Here is an 18,767-nt window from a genome sequence, read left to right on the forward strand (position 1 = left end):
GGTGTTTAGTTAGTGACTGGCTGTGTGTACGATCTGAAAGCATTGTTTGATTTTTGCCAGCCGAGTCAGGTGGTTTGTGAATATAGTTTGAGAATTTGGTGTTGTGTTTACAGTTTTGAGAAAATGGGTGAGGGTTTCAAGAAATGTGTCTTAGCAATTGAGAAAAAAACTGTAATATAAACCCAACTGGCAGCTACATACATAACATTTGGGGCTGAATACTTTAAGAAAACAACACATAATATATTATGTTATATATAATATATATAATACATGAGTGAATATAATAATACAAAAATATTACCTCTGCAGCTTTAAACATAGTCATTTGTTACAGTCTTAAAGCCACGGCCCGAGTTAAAGTGCTCTGTATGTGTGCTTGCCTGACTCTCCTGCTGTTAGGTCATTGCTTTTGTGAAATAAGTCTTGGCACTCGGATGAGGGAGTTACATCGTACACAACCACATTTTCAGCCTCATTGCTTCGTACTGTTCCAGGCAGAGGGGACATACTGTATGTGTAAAATGAATATCTGGTGTATGCGAGACTTGGAGCATGTGTGCTGAATATTGAGCATGTGTTTGTATGTGTGTGTGTGAGATGTCAAATGAGGAGAGGAAAGAGAAAGTCAGAGGATACGGGAATGTGTTGAAAGAGGCAGGACAAGGCGTTTTGCGGAATGAAACAGGGTGTTGTTGTACAGGAGAGCAGCAGCATGAGCGTGTTCCAGTGTGTGAAAGCGTTGGGTTTGAACAGATACAATCAGCGTGTGTGGATGCAAAGGTAATAACTCCACAGGGGGAAAGCTAGATAAGTGAATCCATCTTTGTCATGAAGACATGGAGCAATCAGGAAAAACCTCAGCCAGCAGATAGAGAAGCAAGAGTTTAGAGTCCAGGCACAGGGAATAGATCACCTGTGTGGGATGTGGGATGAGATGGACAGAGCGAGCACAGTCACATTATTCGACTGTGCATTCTTTTAAAAAATGTGGTAAGAGAAATCTGTCTAAAATATGATACAAAATAAATGTATGTTTTATTTCTCTTTCTTCTCTGTGACAAGTGTTCCGTTTGGCTTCAACATGTATGGGTAACAAGTAGCAAGAGTCATTACAAGAGACCATCCCTCTTGTCAACACAACATGGGCTGACTGTACCAACCCCTTGTGAATTTTTATGTGGTTGGGGTGAAATTTGGCTCAAGGGTCTCCTTTAAACACCACTCTTTGAATTAGGACAGTAGTTGTAATGGGAAAACATCCAAAAAGGACCTAACGCCACTCTAATCCCTTACGAAAGGAAAATATATTTACCAATATATTACTTGAAATATATTGCAATATATTATTTTCCATTACATTTTACAATATATTATATATTGAAAAAACATGGAATAATATATTGATGATACATATATTATACAATATATTATATATATATATATATATATATATATATATATATATATATATTGCAAAATATACAAATTATTGCCACTTTCATATATTCCAATATATATATATATATATATATATATATATATATATATATATATATATATATATACACAGTGTTGGGAAGGATACTTTCAAAACGTATTTTGTTACAGAATACAGAATACATGCCCACAAATGTAATTTGTAACGTATTCTGTTACGTTACTCAATCTGAGTAACGTATTCTGAATACTTTGATTACTTCAGGATTACTTCCACATTGAATTGCGTTTTAAAAGTGTAGGAATGTGACTATCGCATCCAGCTTACTAAACAGGCCTATAATGGTGTGTTCTTTTTATTCCAAATAGCTGAATGTGTACCTGAACAAGCAGATAGATTATTGTATTGGTAGTCCCGAACTGCATACTACAAAAATCTAACCGCGGTCTAAGCTACCACAAGCTAATTTTAGCTAACGTTAGTTAGCATGTCAAATGGGGCTATTGTCTTTAAACGGCTCTGGAGCTAGTAAATCAGCACCTAGGAGAATATAACTAAAATATAACTTACTTTAAGATGCTTCTTCAGGTTGGAGGTGGAGTAATTTGGAGCTGAAAGGAGGTTGGTTGCAGGCAAGCAGAGGCTGCACGGCACAGTTAGCTATATTTCATTCTCCCTGTTCGTTCTTTAATGTGAAATGCTGTTTGAATTTCAAAGATAGAAACTTATTGCTGCCCTGGCTCTGTCGTGCCCGTTCCGACTCCATTGTGACTGATCACGCAAATAGCTATTTTTTTCTATTTCATATCGGGGCTTCTGGAAAATGCATTAAGTTGCCTTAATTTATTCAGAGTGAATAAACTCGTGAAACAGAGAAGTATCGTCATGTAATCCACTGATTTTAACAATGTAACTGTATTCTAAATACCAACTATTTAAATTGTAACTGTAATGGAATACAGTTACTCATAATTTGTATTCTGAATACGTAACGCCGTTACATGTATTCCGTTACTCCCCAACACTGTATGTATATATATATATATATATATATCCACCATAATGTATTCCCATTTATATGGGAAAACGTATTGGTAATATATGTAAAGATATAGTTTCACATCTTTGTAAAATATATGTACAGATATGTGTTTAATATATGGTAGAATATATTCCAAATATATGTAAACTTATATGGAAACATATGTACAGACATGTGTTTAATATATGGTAGAATATATTTTAAATATAAGTAAACTTATATGGAAACATAATGTACAGATATGTGTTTAATATATGGTAGAATATATTTTAAATATATGTAAACTTATATGGAAACATAATGTACAGATATGTGTTTAATATATGGTAGAATATATTTTAAATATATGTAAACTTATATGGAAACATATATGTACAGATATGTGTTTAATATATGGTAGAATATATCCTAAATATATGGAAACTTATGTGGAAACATATGTACAGATATGTGTTTAATATATGGTAGAAAATATTTAAAATACCTGTAAACTTATATGGAAACATATGTACAGATGTGTTTAATATATGGTAGAATATATTTTAAATATATGTAAACCTATATGGAAACATATATGTATAAATATGTGTTTAATATATGGTAGAATATATTTTTAATATATGGCATACATAATTTTTGCCCAGTGTCTTAACGTCTGTTTCAGAGAACCAGAGAGCAGAGAAGACATATCAGTAGCACCAAAAGGAGGCGCTGAAATCCACGTTGCTATTCGGTCCGGTAGATACAGGTCGTAAAGGCACCTGTGTCGTATTAGCACCGGATTTCGGTACCCAACCCTATTCATGAAGAAGATTTTTATAAGTAAATGTAAAACATTGAGGCAGGGAATAAAGGACCCAATCGCAGAGAGCAGGCAGGTAGGCAGGAGAAGGTTTGAGGAAAGGGATTTATTAACAAAAACACAGCAACACAAAGTATGGTAAAAACCCAGGGAAAAATACAAAATAAGGCACAAGGCTGAAACAAACTGACAGGATAGGAACTAACTCAATAGACAGGACCAGGACACAAACTAGCAGGGCGAGGACCACAAACTCATGCAGGCAAGACAACGGACACAAAACAATCTGACAAGACACAAAGGGAAACACAGAGGCTAAATAAACTAGGTAATGAGCAAACACAGGACAGGTGACACCAGGGCTGGGGAACAGGTGGAGCACATTAGACAATCACACAGGCGGGAAAACACAGGAAGACAAGAAATGACAATGATAAGACATGACAAGAAAGAAAACTATCACAATAAAACAGGAAACAGAACATCACTCAATGACAAGGAGACAAAACCCACAGTACAAAAACAATACATAGGGACATACATTAAAGGGGTGATAGAATGATTTATAGGGTATTTCACATTGTTTCTTAAGGTCTCCTAATGGGGTTTGTAACATTGGTTGGACTGAAAATGGCCTGGTTGATATTTTATTGGCCCTTATGCATCCATGTGTTTTGGCCCTATTTTCAACAAGAGCTTTTCTTCCAAATATAGTATGCTCATGAGCTGCGCGCTGATTGGTTGAGCGAATCCCCATACACACACATTAGAGACACGCGCTGATTAGTTGAGCAAATCCCCATACACACACATTAGAAACGTGCGCTGATTAGTTGAGCAAATCCCCATACACACACATTAGAAACGCGCGCTGATTAGTTGAGCGAATCCCCATACACACACATTAGAGACGCGTGCTGATTAGTTTAGCGAATCCCCATACACACACATTTGAGACGCGACAGAATCTCATATTCCAGACACTGCAATGTTTCGTTACCAAATTCACTTCTGAGACTATTTTATGCGAGAAATCAACTATATAAAGCTCAAATATGGGCCGTTTTACGAAAATGTATGGCTAATTGCAAATTTGGAAAGACGTGTCGGACTTTAGGAGCTCCACACAGTCTGACGAGAAAGCCATACGCAGGGCAAAGTCATCCTTTCTGGATTACTCACTACGGGGCTCAGCGGCCGGCTGCCGGCATAACTATAATATATTTAGGGCCCGAGCACCGACAGCGGTGAAGGCCCTATTGAAACTGAAGGAATTATTATTTTCTGCAAATTAATTGGCTTTTTGAGGGGCTTAACATATTCAAAAACTCCCCAAATTTGGCAGTCGCATCAAGTGTGGTGAAAATGTACGTATTTTAAGGGTTTCGGGAATAGGTGCGCAAAACTGGCTCGCTAGCGCCCCCTACAAAGTTAAAGAAATTGAGCCCCTGCTGTGCGTTTAGCGTAAACTCACGAAACTTGGTTGAAATATGTAACATGTCAAGATGTACAAAAAACTTCATTAGAGCCATACCCTAAACCAAACAGGAAGTCCGCCATTTTGATTTCAAAGTTCGAAATTAGTGCGATTTTGGCCACTTTAACGAACTCCTCGTAGAGATTTCCTCCAATGGACTTCAAAATTGGTCTGTACCATCTTAAGAAGTTAAAGATGAAAAGTTGTTAAAAGAAAAACTTTTTGTCAGACGGTGTGGGCGTGGCGGGGCGGCCATTTTGAGTCCTTAGCAATGAACAAAGAAGTTGACTTGAGTGTACGTTGTTGTATCTGCCCGAAATTTCTCAGGATTGACAAGGATCCAGGCATGAGGACACCTACAGGCCAAAATTGACTTTTGGTCATAGCGCCCCCCGCTGGCAACAGGAAATGCGCCTTATATGACAAACATCATCCCATTTACATGAAACTTATAATGTGTGGTCAACATGTGATACTGAGCCGCCCCCAATACTTTAACCATGCCCACTTACTCAGGCCACGCCCCCTTTCATAACATTTGAACCGTTTAAGGTAGAGTCTTGTGTGACGTGTCATTGAATTTAGCAGAAAGTTCCTTATTCATTGATGATGGTTTGGCCCACCGCCTATGCTTAAGCCACGCCCCCTTTTATAACTAATGACCCGTTTGACGTAGACCCTTGTGCGAGGTATCATTGAACTCAGCAGACTTCCTTCTTCATTGGTGATTGTTTGGCCCGCCCCTTTGTGCTTAGCCACTCACTTTTTTATAAATGGGGACCCGTTTAAGGTAGAGTCTTATGTGAGGTATCAATGAACTCAGCAGACTTACATTTTCATTGGTAAAGGTTTGGCCCGCCCTCTATATTTTGGCCACGCCCCTTTTCACAGCTAATGAACTGTATGACGTAGAGTCTTGTGTGAGTTATCATTGAACTCAGCGGGGAGTTCCCTTTTCATTGGTGACGATTTGCGGCGTCTGAGTGCAGCCCAAATGCACGGCAAGGGCCCGTCCATCGCTGCTCGCAGCTTTAATTAGAGTTACAGTTTGAATTTCATCATGACACTTATATCACTACCCCAAGGTCTTACAAAGCTAACAAAAGCTAACAGTCCAATTTGAATTTAAGGCATTTTTTTTTTTTAAAACATATTAAAAAAAATATTGCAATCAAGACCTTGCAATATATTTTTTTTATATGTAGGCTATCAATATATAAACATATATGGTATATGCATATATGGCAATATATTGGAAAATATAAATATTAAATCACATATATGGGAATATAGTGCCCAATATATCACATATTTTCCAATGTACTGCAATATATTTTGGTTTCGTAAGGGATCTGACTCCAGTAAGTGAATTCCCGCTCCTTCTTTTATTGGACTTACATTCACAATACAGAAGGATCAATCAGAGACGATGTGTTCAGTCAGCCAAATTTACTGAGTCCTGCATAAGAGTTACAACACAGCTGTGGGTTCACAAACAGAGACTAAGTTCCCCTAGCTACAGACATAAAGTCAGAGCTCAGTCCACCAAGTTGTCTTCCGAAATGAGCCCCGATCTATTCTCTCCATAAATTTTTATCCTCCCCTCACAGGGGGGTGTCTTCTTGTTTCCAGGCAGAAACTGTTATCTTCACACACACATGCAGGCCAGGGTTGGGGCCTCTGTTTGGTGCAACTTCCTCTTCTGTTCTCCTAACTTTAACTGACTTTCCTGTTTTTCTGCTTGTCTGTCTGGTACACAATGCACTTTTATGCCATATAAAGCCTAAACTAACTTCCTCTTCCTCAATGACTGCACACAGCTCTTTTGCCATGAGCACAATGTAACTTTAACTGTCAACGACTTTTAACTGCCAATATTTCTACATAGTCTACATAGGAACCGCACCAGGTTTGGTTCTTCTATTCTATTGACAGCTTTTACACCACCCTAAGTGAACCAAAGTGGCAAACACACCAGCGTTCATTTGACTCACATTAAACAGGTGAGGTGTGAAAGCTCCTTTATAGTGTATGCTCTGATTTGGCCAAGGTAAGCTTATAAGAGAACTGAAGATGACTACACAATATATAAAATGATATAGTCTTCTGTACGTCAACCAATCAGTACTAACACATGGGCATGTTGGCTGGGATACTTGTCCTTCTAAACTGTACACTTGTGCGTATTACTTTGTTTGATGGCAGATTTTCTATTATCTTTGTATTGTGTGGACATGGTGTGGTTCTTTTGTCAGTCATGCGTGTGGAGGCAGGGGACTTTAACATTTAATGCAATGCGTGTCCCATATGACTTGAATGTGGGCTAAATATTAACAAAAGGTATGTGGTTAAGGGGGCACAATCCAGAACAGGTACACTGTAGCCCAAATCACAATGTTTTTTTTGTTTACAATAACTAAGTAAAAAACTCTTCCATAACCCGTACATACAATTTAACGGTGCTGAGCAAACAGGGGCAAGGAACAACTGGATATACTCTTATCTTATTTATCTAAAATGCATGTTTGATGCTTTTGTATGTCAACGCGTTACCTAATATTAGCTGGGGAGACCTAATTTTCCCGGTTGGGCCAAAGACTAAAGAAACTGACACCACCCAAACTAGCAGTCAGTAAGACCGGCGGTGAGATGTCGCTGTTCGTAACGCTAGATTTGGTTTATCAAAGACGTTAGCAAAACAACACAGTACAGAAAATACGCACTGCAGAAACGCCAGACCCATATTTAACTATATATCTTTAAGCGTTACAGTCACGGCTAAAAATAACAACAGAAAAAAACAAGTTTGCCCATTTCACATATCCCAGCAATACAAATCAAGGGCCAGTTGTCTACCCAGAAGTAATTTTTGTGTTAGCGCGACATCACGGTGATTCTGTCTATATGTGGCCAAAGATGCTGAGACTTTTTTTAAGCTTAACGAACAATCAAATTCCCTGCGCCATTTTGTTGTGGAAGACTGTGCTGTATACCCATCGCTATAGTCAGACAGAGATGTTTTGGATGAGTTGAAGGGCTGCAAAGTGGAAACAAAGTAAGAAGGGAAATAATTTAGAAAGCAATGTTATACTACTACATAAAATAGCAATGTGCTGTTGAACACTACAGAACACCATGCAGCAGATAGACAGACAGATAGGTAGATATACAGTGGGTATGGTGCAGATCTATCATACTGAGGGTGCACTATGCTGGCTGTGACACTGTGACAGGACCACAAAGCCAGTAGTAAATGTCAGACCTCAGTGAAAGCCTGGCTTTTGTGTGTTTCAGGCCTGCCAGCAGGAAACAGGTAGCAATAGAAAAGCTGTGACCGTGACAATACCAGACTAATGTTGTGAAGGAACTTGTTGCTATGGCAAGCGTCCTGTGTTTAAAGGAGAGTGCAGTCCATTATTAGTGAGGGGGAGGGGTTGCCATGAAGACCAGAGGTGAAGAATAAGGTTAGACAGATATATGGGTATACCAGTAGAGCAGCCTTTAATTACAAATCAAATAGCATCCGTTTGGTGTGGCCCATGGTGATTCTCGTGTGTCCTGGTCACTATGTTGGTCTAAACCTTTAAATCTACCCAGCCACCAGTGAAAACCTGTCTCCTTTAGGCCTGATCACACACCTTTAGCTTTCATTGCAGTGTCTGGGTTCTGTCCAAACAAGGCTCAACATGGCAGATGGTCAGAATTGAACCCGCGGCCGCTGCAATAAGGACTGAGACTTAGTACATGGGGCATACACTTAACCAGGTGAGGTGAGGTACCCAGGCACCCCACAATCTTAGATTTTTGAGCATATACATAATACAGTGATACTTACACCACCACAACTATACTATCACCAGGCTTAAAGGTGCAATATGTAATATTGTGTGTAATACTGGCAGCTAGCGGTTAAAATAGTTACTGCACTACCAATTCAAAATACTGGAGAGTCGTTTCCCCCGCCCCCTCCTGCCCAGACTCAAAGTTCACGGGGGTTGCCAGGCTGAGACCGCAGCATTCACAACAAGGTTGCTAGACGCTTTTCTCACATAGCCAGACATTACTCCACAGCACAGCAGAGTAGCTAACGTTAGATGCTAGTCTCACATAGCCAGACATTACTCCACAGCACAGCAGAGTAGCTAACGTTAGATGCTAGTCTCACATAGCCAGACATTACTCCACAGCACAGCAGAGTAGCTAACGTTAGATGCTAGTCTCACATAGCCAGACATTACTCCACAGCACAGCAGAGTAGCTAACGTTAGATGCTAGTCTCACATAGCCAGACATTACTCCACAGCACAGCAGAGTAGCTAACGTTAGATGCTAGTCTCACATAGCCAGACATTACTCCACAGCACAGCAGAGTAGCTAACGTTAGATGATGGCTATATTGACAGTCATAAAAGCCCGTGCTCACTCGGAGCTCTGTAACCAACTGACAGACACACTTTTTCGGCTTAAAATTACAGTATGAACCGCTTACTGGCTATGTCTCAATTGTTTTTGCGAGTAACCAACTCAGGTACTCTGTAAGGGATAATGTAGAGCGAGGCGGTTGTTATAGCGAATACAACCCCAACAGGGTGATCAGTATTTGCTATAACAACCGCCTCGCTCTACATTATCCCGCTTATCCCGGCTACTTACCAAATAAATCAATAATTTGACTAATAACTTGACAAAATATTGATTTAAATGGGAGTTTATTGATTTAAATACGATTGTGTTGCTTCCACTAGAGAAAATAGTCCGTTCCGTCTCTACGGTTGGAATCCTGCGTCCATAGCAACGTAAAAACTCTGTAATGCAATCCTTTGTCTATTAGCTACTCAACACCACCTTACGGGCTGTGGTAGTAGCCGTATATTTTATGGGGTGCTGCCGTGGTGGACAAATGACCCAGCTGCTGTTTTAATCACTGCAGGAATTGACACAACATTAGCTGAAGCGTTGTAGTGAGCTAGCGGGCTATCGGCTGCTCTAATTTACATTAAACTGAACATTTCTGTTGACGGTGAAGTGAGACACGGTGAATGGCTTCTTTGGGAATATTTATGTGGACGTTTATGTCCTCATTCATCTCGTTTCCTTTTTGCAGAGCCGCTGCATGTTGACACACCTGTAAGTAAACGTTAAACAAGTTGCAATGTAAGCTAACTAATTAGCGTTGTTGTCCCTACGGCGGTTACTGCGTAGCTAGCGATCATAGACGGTATAGAAAGATACTAGCGATAGACGCTCATCAGATCTGCTGTCATTGCTTGAATTGGAGGACAGAAGTTGCTCCACGTTTCCCCACTTTTTGCCACAGCTGATAGGCTAAATTATCCGGACTTCTTTCAGGGGATCGATTGATAGCTGTCCTCCAGAGTGAACAGAACTGCGTCCATGGCAACGCTCTGCTTTTGCATGGCAACGGTGTGTTATCCTTAGAAGCGGTCTGTTATCAAGAAATAACAGACCGCATTCTACATTAGAATTCAACCAAGCCATGTAATAAAGCTATATAATTCAATGTGAGTACACAGATGTTGAAATGACAAAAAATGCCCATCCCTAGTAGCTGTGATAAATTAGCCTGAAGCTAATGTTTACCTGTTCAGGAGGAAATAAGCCAACTCTGCGTCCTTTTGGGATCTAAGCTGTCTCCATCTTTCAAACACATCTCCAATATTTACCAGGGGGTTGTTACGTCTCTGGTCACGCAACTGTTAGAAACATGCTGTTTTCTTTTTTTTATGTCATTTAGAATCAATCTCCGTTGATCCTGTTCGTTTGTGTGCTGCTTTCATGGCTGTACTGCCGTTACAGCTGTAGCGCGCTGGGTTTACGTTTTTACAGGTATATCTGGCAACCCGGCCTGCCTGTCAAACTGGGCCGTTGACAACAACACACAGATCAAAACATAAACATAAATTCCGTCACGGAATGTACATTTCAAAAAGAAAAAATACTGACATTAGCATTGTTGTCAGAAAAGATAGTATTTCAGTTTAACATGTTTCCTTAATATCTGATGAGGCACTGGTGTCATTTTTGGATTTATTACAGTACAAATATTACATATTGGACCTTTAATAATACAGTTAACCATGCTAGAGTTGATCAATGAGTACCTGGAAAACGATATATATATATATATATATGTATTCAATATAAGTATTCAGTATTGTATGTTGTGTAGTGTATTTTGGTTCTTGTATTTTATATTAGGTTTATTTTTTTGCTTACATAGGCGCTTTATTGTGAGTATTTAGGTTATGCATTCCCGTCTGTGTATGCTTCTGTGGAGGCTCCACGCAGAGCTTTCCTCGTTAATGGCCTGAAGTTTATACTTGTGCGTTGGTGTGTTGTTATGTACACTGAAAATGCGGCGGTGTAAATGCGCCATTAGAAAAAGCCAGGCTAGTTTCCCCTTGTTTCCAGTCTTCATGCTAAGCTAACCGTGTGTGTGTGTGTGTGTGTGTGGTAGAGTAAATGAGAGAGTGACGGCGATTAGCTTCGGAGCAAGTAGCGACTCTAGAGTGATAGTGTGAGAGTCTTTCTGACCACGGTGGGAAATCTGGAGCAGGAAAAGTTAACCCTCTCCTTGATTTCATGTTGTTTATGGAGAAGGAGAACCAGGAAATGAGTCGGGGGGGGGGGGGGATGCAACGCTACCAAGCAATGGCCAAGAAACGTGCATCGCCTTGACTTTTTGAGAGGTACACATCAGGCTACAGCGTAGGTCCGTGTCTCCACGAACCTACGTACGTAGCCCTGCAGAACCATAAATCACGCTGTCAATGTCTGTTACAAGGCGTTGATTAGGCTCGTGGTTGATGTTGTTTACCGTGGTGTTATAAATGCTGGCCTTTGTATGGCGAGTGGATTGTGTCATTCAAAGGATAACCAGGAGAAGGAGAAGGAGCAGGTTACCCTCCCCGTCGTCGCCAAACCGTGTGGAATTTTGAATTGATTTAATAGGGATTGCAGACGAGAGACCAGCGGCGACTAGGCGGCGAGTGCGTGTACAAACATTTTCCGGCGGCGACGTGGCGATGGCGTATGTTTAGAATTCCCATCAAATTTACGCCTACTAAAGACGTCTAAACTAAGTACGTCGCCTTACAAACGTGTGAAACAGACGTCTTCACTATCTAAAGACGTCTGAACTATGTACTTCGTCAGGGGGACTTTTCCCCTAATATTGAACTAGAGTATTTGTTATAGATTCATGGAGTCATTGTTTAGATTCACATTTTGTTAGTGTTCTTTTGCTTACTTTCTGGTTCTTATGTGTTACTCATAATGTGTGGCTTATAATATCATCATGCTTATAAAAAAAGTATTAATGAACACTCGAAATGTCTCCATGGCAATAAGAGACAGATGCCGTTTGAACAACAATCATAAATAAAATAGCAATTTGGCATATTTAACCAAAATCAACAACAATCATCAACTGTCTTATGCCTTAGGACCGTAATGAAGGTATAGTCACAAGATATATGATCAAAATCATAAAAATAACAGCTTATATAGCTGGGGAGCTTGCAGCCTTGGGGATAGTTGCGTCAACTTGTTACCCAAAATGAACGTCAGTTCACTCAAAAAATACAAACAAATTAACTATTAAGGGTATTCAACATAAAACACATATGAAGGTGCTTGATTGACATTTACCCATTACATAATAAATAAGTCAGTGATTTGGCTGGTCTTAGCTAGGCCAACTAGCTAGATAAAGAACAGAGAGCCAGCCCACACAGCGAGACCGTGGTGCCTTTGACTCAAATCAAATTCTTTTTAATTGGGGGTCTCTGCAAAGATACTAAATAAAGAACTTACAGTATATTTCGGATTTTTATCAGAAACTGCTTTATTGGCCATGTAAGTGTAAACACAAGGGAATTTGAGTCTGGCTAGGTGTTGTTTTCAACACAGAAACAGACAAAACAAAGATAAACAAGGTAACGTTAAACATGAAGGTTTCACTACTATAGGCTACATATATAAGTTATATTTAATAAAGTGTATACATGCATACATATACACATACGTACATAAAGTTACATGTAAATAGATCTATGAAGCTTATAAACAGTAAGGCAATTAGTGCCAATGATCCAGTAGATGGCGCCGATGTTCAATCAATGTTAGAGTTACGCATTCTTCCAACAGTGCGCAGGTCACATAAACTGATGAGATACTACAATTTAATTCATCGTATTATTTTTATACTGTCAGTAGGCTACTTTTAGAGCAACTTGTATAATGGCTAAAGGGCCTGGAACATATATTGAATGAATTGAAATACATTTAAACCTATAGGCTTACTGTATATTGAACTTGAATTCACTCAATAAATTTTTTTTTGGGGGGCACGTCTGGCGACGACGCTAGGTGTGGCGGTGTTCTTATCAACTACGATGTACACTGGCGACGGTGTAGTTAATCCACACGTTAGAGTCACACGACATAGCCTTTGTAGAAATATTTCTATAATCTAGATGCTTTATTCTCAATTCTCAGTATTAAAGTCGTATTCCCTGTATAATGTATAGACTCAGGACACACAGATAGTTAGCGTAAGCTTTGATTACCTTATCGCCCAGGAATGTGAGTGTATGTTTTTCTGTACCAGACGGTGAAGTGGAACTGGAGGGGGGGTTGGCTCTCGGGTCAGTGTGTGTGTGTGAGCTGGAAGATCTGCCCAGAGACGGGAGGGAGAGAGGAGGGGGACACCTTCAAGCCAGAGAATAATAATCGATTAGGGAGATGGTCAGACGGTGTTCATAAACTGACGTAGACTTAAACTCTGTGTACTTTTTCTGCGGTTAGGGAAACTTAGGGTCATTCTTGTGAACCCACAATTGTGTTTTGTAACCTTAAATGCTGGACTTCAGTAAACTTTGCTTAACTGAACTCTTCGTCTCAGATTGATCCTTGTGTTCTGGTAAACTTAAGTGTGATGTAAGAAGGCGTGGGAATTAATACATTGGAGACAGATTTGACAGACCTTAGGGCCTTATTTTAGACATACTATAATTCCCTACTAGCCTAGAAATCTAGAAGCACCCTATGGGTCAGCCAAACTCTAGCCGGGCTTTACTTAATGACGGCAGAGTTAACGACGGTTCCGCGTGAATTCCCCGCTACTTGAAAACAAAGAAGATGGCCGCTGCTGCTGGCGAACAGTGGTCTTTGGAATCGGCTTTGGCCGCGACTCTGGAAGACTTGGAGTTCAGCTTTTCTTTGAGAAAAGAACAAAGAACGGCACCGAAGTCATTCTTTAAAAAAGCAAGATGTGTTCGGAGTTTTGACAACCGTTAATCCCGCCCCTCTGATCGAGCCCTGCCAATGGTGAGTTCCTATACCAGACATCTTGATGTGGGTCTGGCTCGTCAGGCTAATTCCCTCCAGCTTCCAAAAGCTTTACTGCTCCCATACTAGAACATGGTGAGGAGCGAGGCAGCGTGCTGCAGCAGATGTTGGACTCACTGAATGCTGGTTAGGGGCTATTTAGCTCCAGTAGACCTGCTGCTCTAAACTGGTGACCCAACACAGCACTCCCGCTGTGGCCACATCTGTTTATCCAGGCAGACACACAGCTTCATATGCACACACATACACACACACACACACCAGCTCCTTCTACCTTCTCCTGTCAATACCTCCTTTTTTTTTTTTTTTTTTTTCCTTCTATCCCCGCACAAACATGAGACATGTTGCATCTCCCTGGAAACACTACCAAATCACCTGGATTGTCAAAAACAAGTTTTATTGGATAAAATCTCAAACCACAACATATATGTATGGTAAAATACATCATTTGATACTGAAGACTTTACAGAAAATATCTATAAAGGCTCCATTTTCAATAAACATTAACAGCAGTTTAAAAAAGCATTTCAGGCGAGGCCTTCAAAACAATACTGATTGATAATATGAAATATTAAATCAACATGTACACTCCCCCTCACAAATGGAAATAAGAAAAGATGCATAGCGGGATCCCTTTCTCTCTCAGAATAAAAAACACGTTCAGCATGTCTGTGTATAGGCAAAAATACAAATTAAAGTTATAAAAAATGATTTCAGCTTTTATTTCTTGGCACTGCGAGCCAAACATTTATCATGTAGATATATTGAATCGTTCCCCCGTGAAAGTCTACTAAACAGGGACGAATACAAACAGAAAGATTGCTATTCACTACTAAGCGCAAATACAGATGACAGCAAAAGAATTTCACCTAGCACACGTGCATTTTATGCCCCAGGATGGAGTGTTCACGCAGGTATGGAGACAAATAGAAAACACCTGAGCCATACGGTACGTCCAATACCTACGTCAATGTCTTTAACTTACAAACAAATGTCCCATCACAGTCCACTCTTAGATACATTAAACTCCAAATGACATTAAAACACATTTTTGAAAATAAATCAATAAATATTTATCCCTGGCGATCATTTTAATATGTGTATCTTTTGTGGTAAAAATTAATTTTTACTTTTTTTTTTCCTGCAACAATAGCACTCACTACATTGCTATTTGCCAGTGGGCATTATTTTGTATTGTTTTTTTTTTTTATATTTTATTTGATTTTCTTAACAATGTCTACTACAACTCACTCAACACCTGAAGGTCTAAATGCTTTTGTTAACCCTTCACCACACACAGGACAAACATTCTGGTGGGTAGTAGCCAAATTGAAATATTATTAATAATGAGCATAATCATATTTGCAGATTTACATACAAAAGTATGCAAACACTCCTGTTTATATAATTGAATGTACTATTGGTCCGCTTCTGTTTCTTCTCGTTATGGCCCCCTTTGTTCCAGTGACTTTACATCTTAATACAATGACACACAGTAGTATTCTTCCCAACTTTGTGTCAACAGTCGGTGTTTGGCCCTTTTCCTGGTTCAACATGCACGGAGCCAGCTCCATAAAGAAATGGGCTTGTGTTGAAAAACTTGGCCGGCCTGGACAGAACCCTGACCTCCATCCCACCCACCAAAACCTTTTGGGATGAACTGGAACGCCGACTAACAGCTGGAAAACACCGGGCGCCCTAAAGGCTGGTACGCACCAACCAGACGGCCAACCGTCGGCAGAAAAGCCAGTCGGACTGATCAGTCTCCCCGAGGTGGTCCGAAAAAAAGTGCCTCAGAACACACCGAAGAGACGAGATGTAATACGTCTCCATAACAGCAGGCGGCGCTAATCTGTATTGTTGCCCAAAAAATGAAAACCTGTTGCGTAGCGTAGATACGGGCCTGATCCCGCGCCCGGCCATTCACACTGGACCTTTATTTCTACGCGCCGGTCATAAAGTGATATTTCTTCTCTCTCTCTCTCTCTCTCTCTCTCTGATCGAAAGAGACAGGCTGACTGGGGAAAACTGTAGTAATTTTAGCCTGTGTGTGTGTGTGTGTGTGTGTGTGTCTCTCTCTCTCTCTCTGTCCGTCCGTTCGTCGGTCTCTTTCTCCGTGTGCCTGATCGCGTGTCTCGCTGTGAGAAGTCAAGACAGCCAAAACCCCGCCATAAACCTGGCTGTTTTATTTTGAAATGTGTTTTATTTTTGTAAAGGATGCGGCTGCACTGTGGTCTTCCTGTATGTGATTACCCACCTGGCTTGACACATAGGCTCGCGTATCGTGCAAGGAATAGAGGAGACGCCGACGCCGGCGCTCTGCACCCGGTATGAACACCAATTGGATAAAATAAAAATAGCCGCGCTACGCTGCTATACACAACGCTTACGTGTTTTGGCTGTTAAGGCTGCACAACATATCTTTTTTTTTTTTTTTAAGTCATCATCGCAATATCATCTGCCGCAGTCTTTGTACATGTGGCGAAAGGCTGCGACGTATCGCGATAGACAGTCGGAGATTTTGTTTTGCTTGTTGGAAGAAAATATGATATATTGTACAATGTGGACGCGCCGACAGTGATGTTGTCATTACGTAGAATTCCTCACGGGGGAGGCAGAAACTATCGCAAGTAATATCGTCATCGCATATTTTCCTCATATCGTGCAGCCCTACACCGACTGCACCGACTTAGGTGTTGGACCTCACGGGTGCTCTTGTGGCTGAATGGGAGCCAATCCCTGCCGCCTGAAACCAGACAGGGGGAAGCTGTTATAGCAGCACATTAATGGGATGACATGATCAGCTGTCACGCAGGACTTGAATGTTAGACTGTCGACACACTACACGTAGTGCATTGATTTTACGCTCACTTCTGAAGTTTGGCTTATTTTGTTAAACAAAATGCGTGTTTGGTTTCTTCACAGTGCAAGAAAGTATCAAAATAAATCAGCAATCATATTGGCACCATTCGCATCTCCAACTTCTGATCATACCCAGCCCTGACGGTAGGTCAGCCGAGTTTTCGGTAGCGGAGAAGAGCTACTAGACCAGATCACGCACCGGCGAGTGCGTGATCACGGAAGGCTTGTATCACGTGGACGCGCCGACAGTTGTTGTCGTCATTACTTAGAATTCCTCATGGGGGAGACAGAAACTACACACTCTGGCTTTAAAATAGGGAGATAGACAAAACATTTAATAAATAAATAATAGTCTTGAATCTGAAAATGAGGCTGAAACTAAAAATTTACATTTGTTCTATTATACCAGTTTTCTGTAAAGGAATCAGCGCTGTGAAGCTGGGACATATAAACCGTGCAGTTTGATTGATGTTTGAAACTGATCAATTCGGCAATGGTTCTATATGGACAGGTGTTAAACAACATCCATATTTGGCATTCAGTAAGCATGCAGCAATAGGTTGTATTGTGATTATTATGATTACTGTTTTACGTAGAGAATTCATGGTATAAATGCTGTTTTTTTTTCTTCTAAAATAAATGCATGAAAATAGTCAAATTTAGAATATATTAAATTATTTGCATAAATTACCAGATACCAGCATCAATCAAAAAAATAGAAGTTCTGGCACAGGGAGAGATCCAGAAACGGTGGTCTCTGTTCAGTCTGTTTCGCCAGCAGCTCGTTAATAAGACTCTGGATTTCCCTTCTCTCTCTTTTTTTTTTGTCCAGCAAAAGCAGCGCCTGACTACAAAAAAAGAGTGTCTGAGGAGGAGGAGGAGGAGGAGGAGGTGGAGGAGGAGGAGGAGGGAGTGTTGCAGGAGTCTGCAGAACCTCACAGCAGCAGACGTTCACGCCATGGTGTAACCGTAGCTCCCACAATGCAGCGCGACCAGCAGCCGGTCTCTCAGGACCTCCTGGCTCGGGTATTCTGGGAGTTTTAGCATGTTGATACTGTGGAGAGGAGAAAAGAGGGGGGGTCAACCGGCTGTGGTCATGAGATTCATATCGTGAAATGTATTTCGGCTTTTGTACGTCTACATTTTGTGTATGCCCTTTGGTTGTGGTTTTAAGGCATTACAGGTTTCTACCACATCCTCACATGTATTTTAGCCCTGCATCACCCTGCTACGCCCTACTACACCCTGCAACGCCCTGCATCGCCCTGCTACGCCCTACTACACCCTGCAACGCCCTGCATCGCCCTGCTACGCCCTACTACACCCTGCAACGCCCTGCATCGCCCTGCTACGCCCTACTACACCCTGCAACGCCCTGCATCGCCCTGCTACGCCCTACTACACCCTGCAACGCCCTGCATCGCCCTGCTACGCCCTACTACACCCTGCAACGCCGTGCAACGCCCTGCATCGCCCTGCTACGCTCTACTACACCCTGCATCGCCCTGCTACGCCTTACTACACCCTGCTACGCCCTACTTCACCCTGCATCGCCCTGCTATGCCCTACTACACCCTGCATCGCCCTGCTACGCCCTACTACACCCTGCAACGCCCTGCATCGCCCTGCTACGCCCCGCATCGCCCCCCTATGCCCTACTACACCCTGCAACGCCCTACTACACCCTGTAACGCCCTTCTACACCCCGCATAGCCCTGCTACGCCTTACTACACCCCACAACGCCTTTCTAAGCCCCCCTATGCCCTGCTA

At 41.2% G+C, this 18,767-nt stretch overlaps 1 protein-coding gene across 3 annotated transcripts in view; it reads right to left on the bottom strand.

The window, feature by feature from the left end:
* Positions 1–15,942: 15,942 nt before the first annotated feature.
* The window catches only part of hace1 (HECT domain and ankyrin repeat containing E3 ubiquitin protein ligase 1), a 39,000-nt gene continuing 36,175 nt past the window's right edge, over positions 15,943–18,767 (bottom strand). For all 3 annotated transcript variants that reach the window (XM_028580659.1, XM_028580658.1, XM_028580660.1), the window contains one exon: positions 15,943–18,050. In XM_028580659.1, coding sequence (XP_028436460.1) covers positions 17,948–18,050 — 103 coding nt within the window. In that variant the 3' untranslated portion in view covers positions 15,943–17,947. The remainder of the gene's footprint in view (positions 18,051–18,767) is intronic.

The sequence above is a fragment of the Perca flavescens genome, chromosome 6, assembly GCF_004354835.1.
Source record: "Perca flavescens isolate YP-PL-M2 chromosome 6, PFLA_1.0, whole genome shotgun sequence".
Classification (NCBI taxonomy): domain Eukaryota; kingdom Metazoa; phylum Chordata; class Actinopteri; order Perciformes; family Percidae; genus Perca; species Perca flavescens.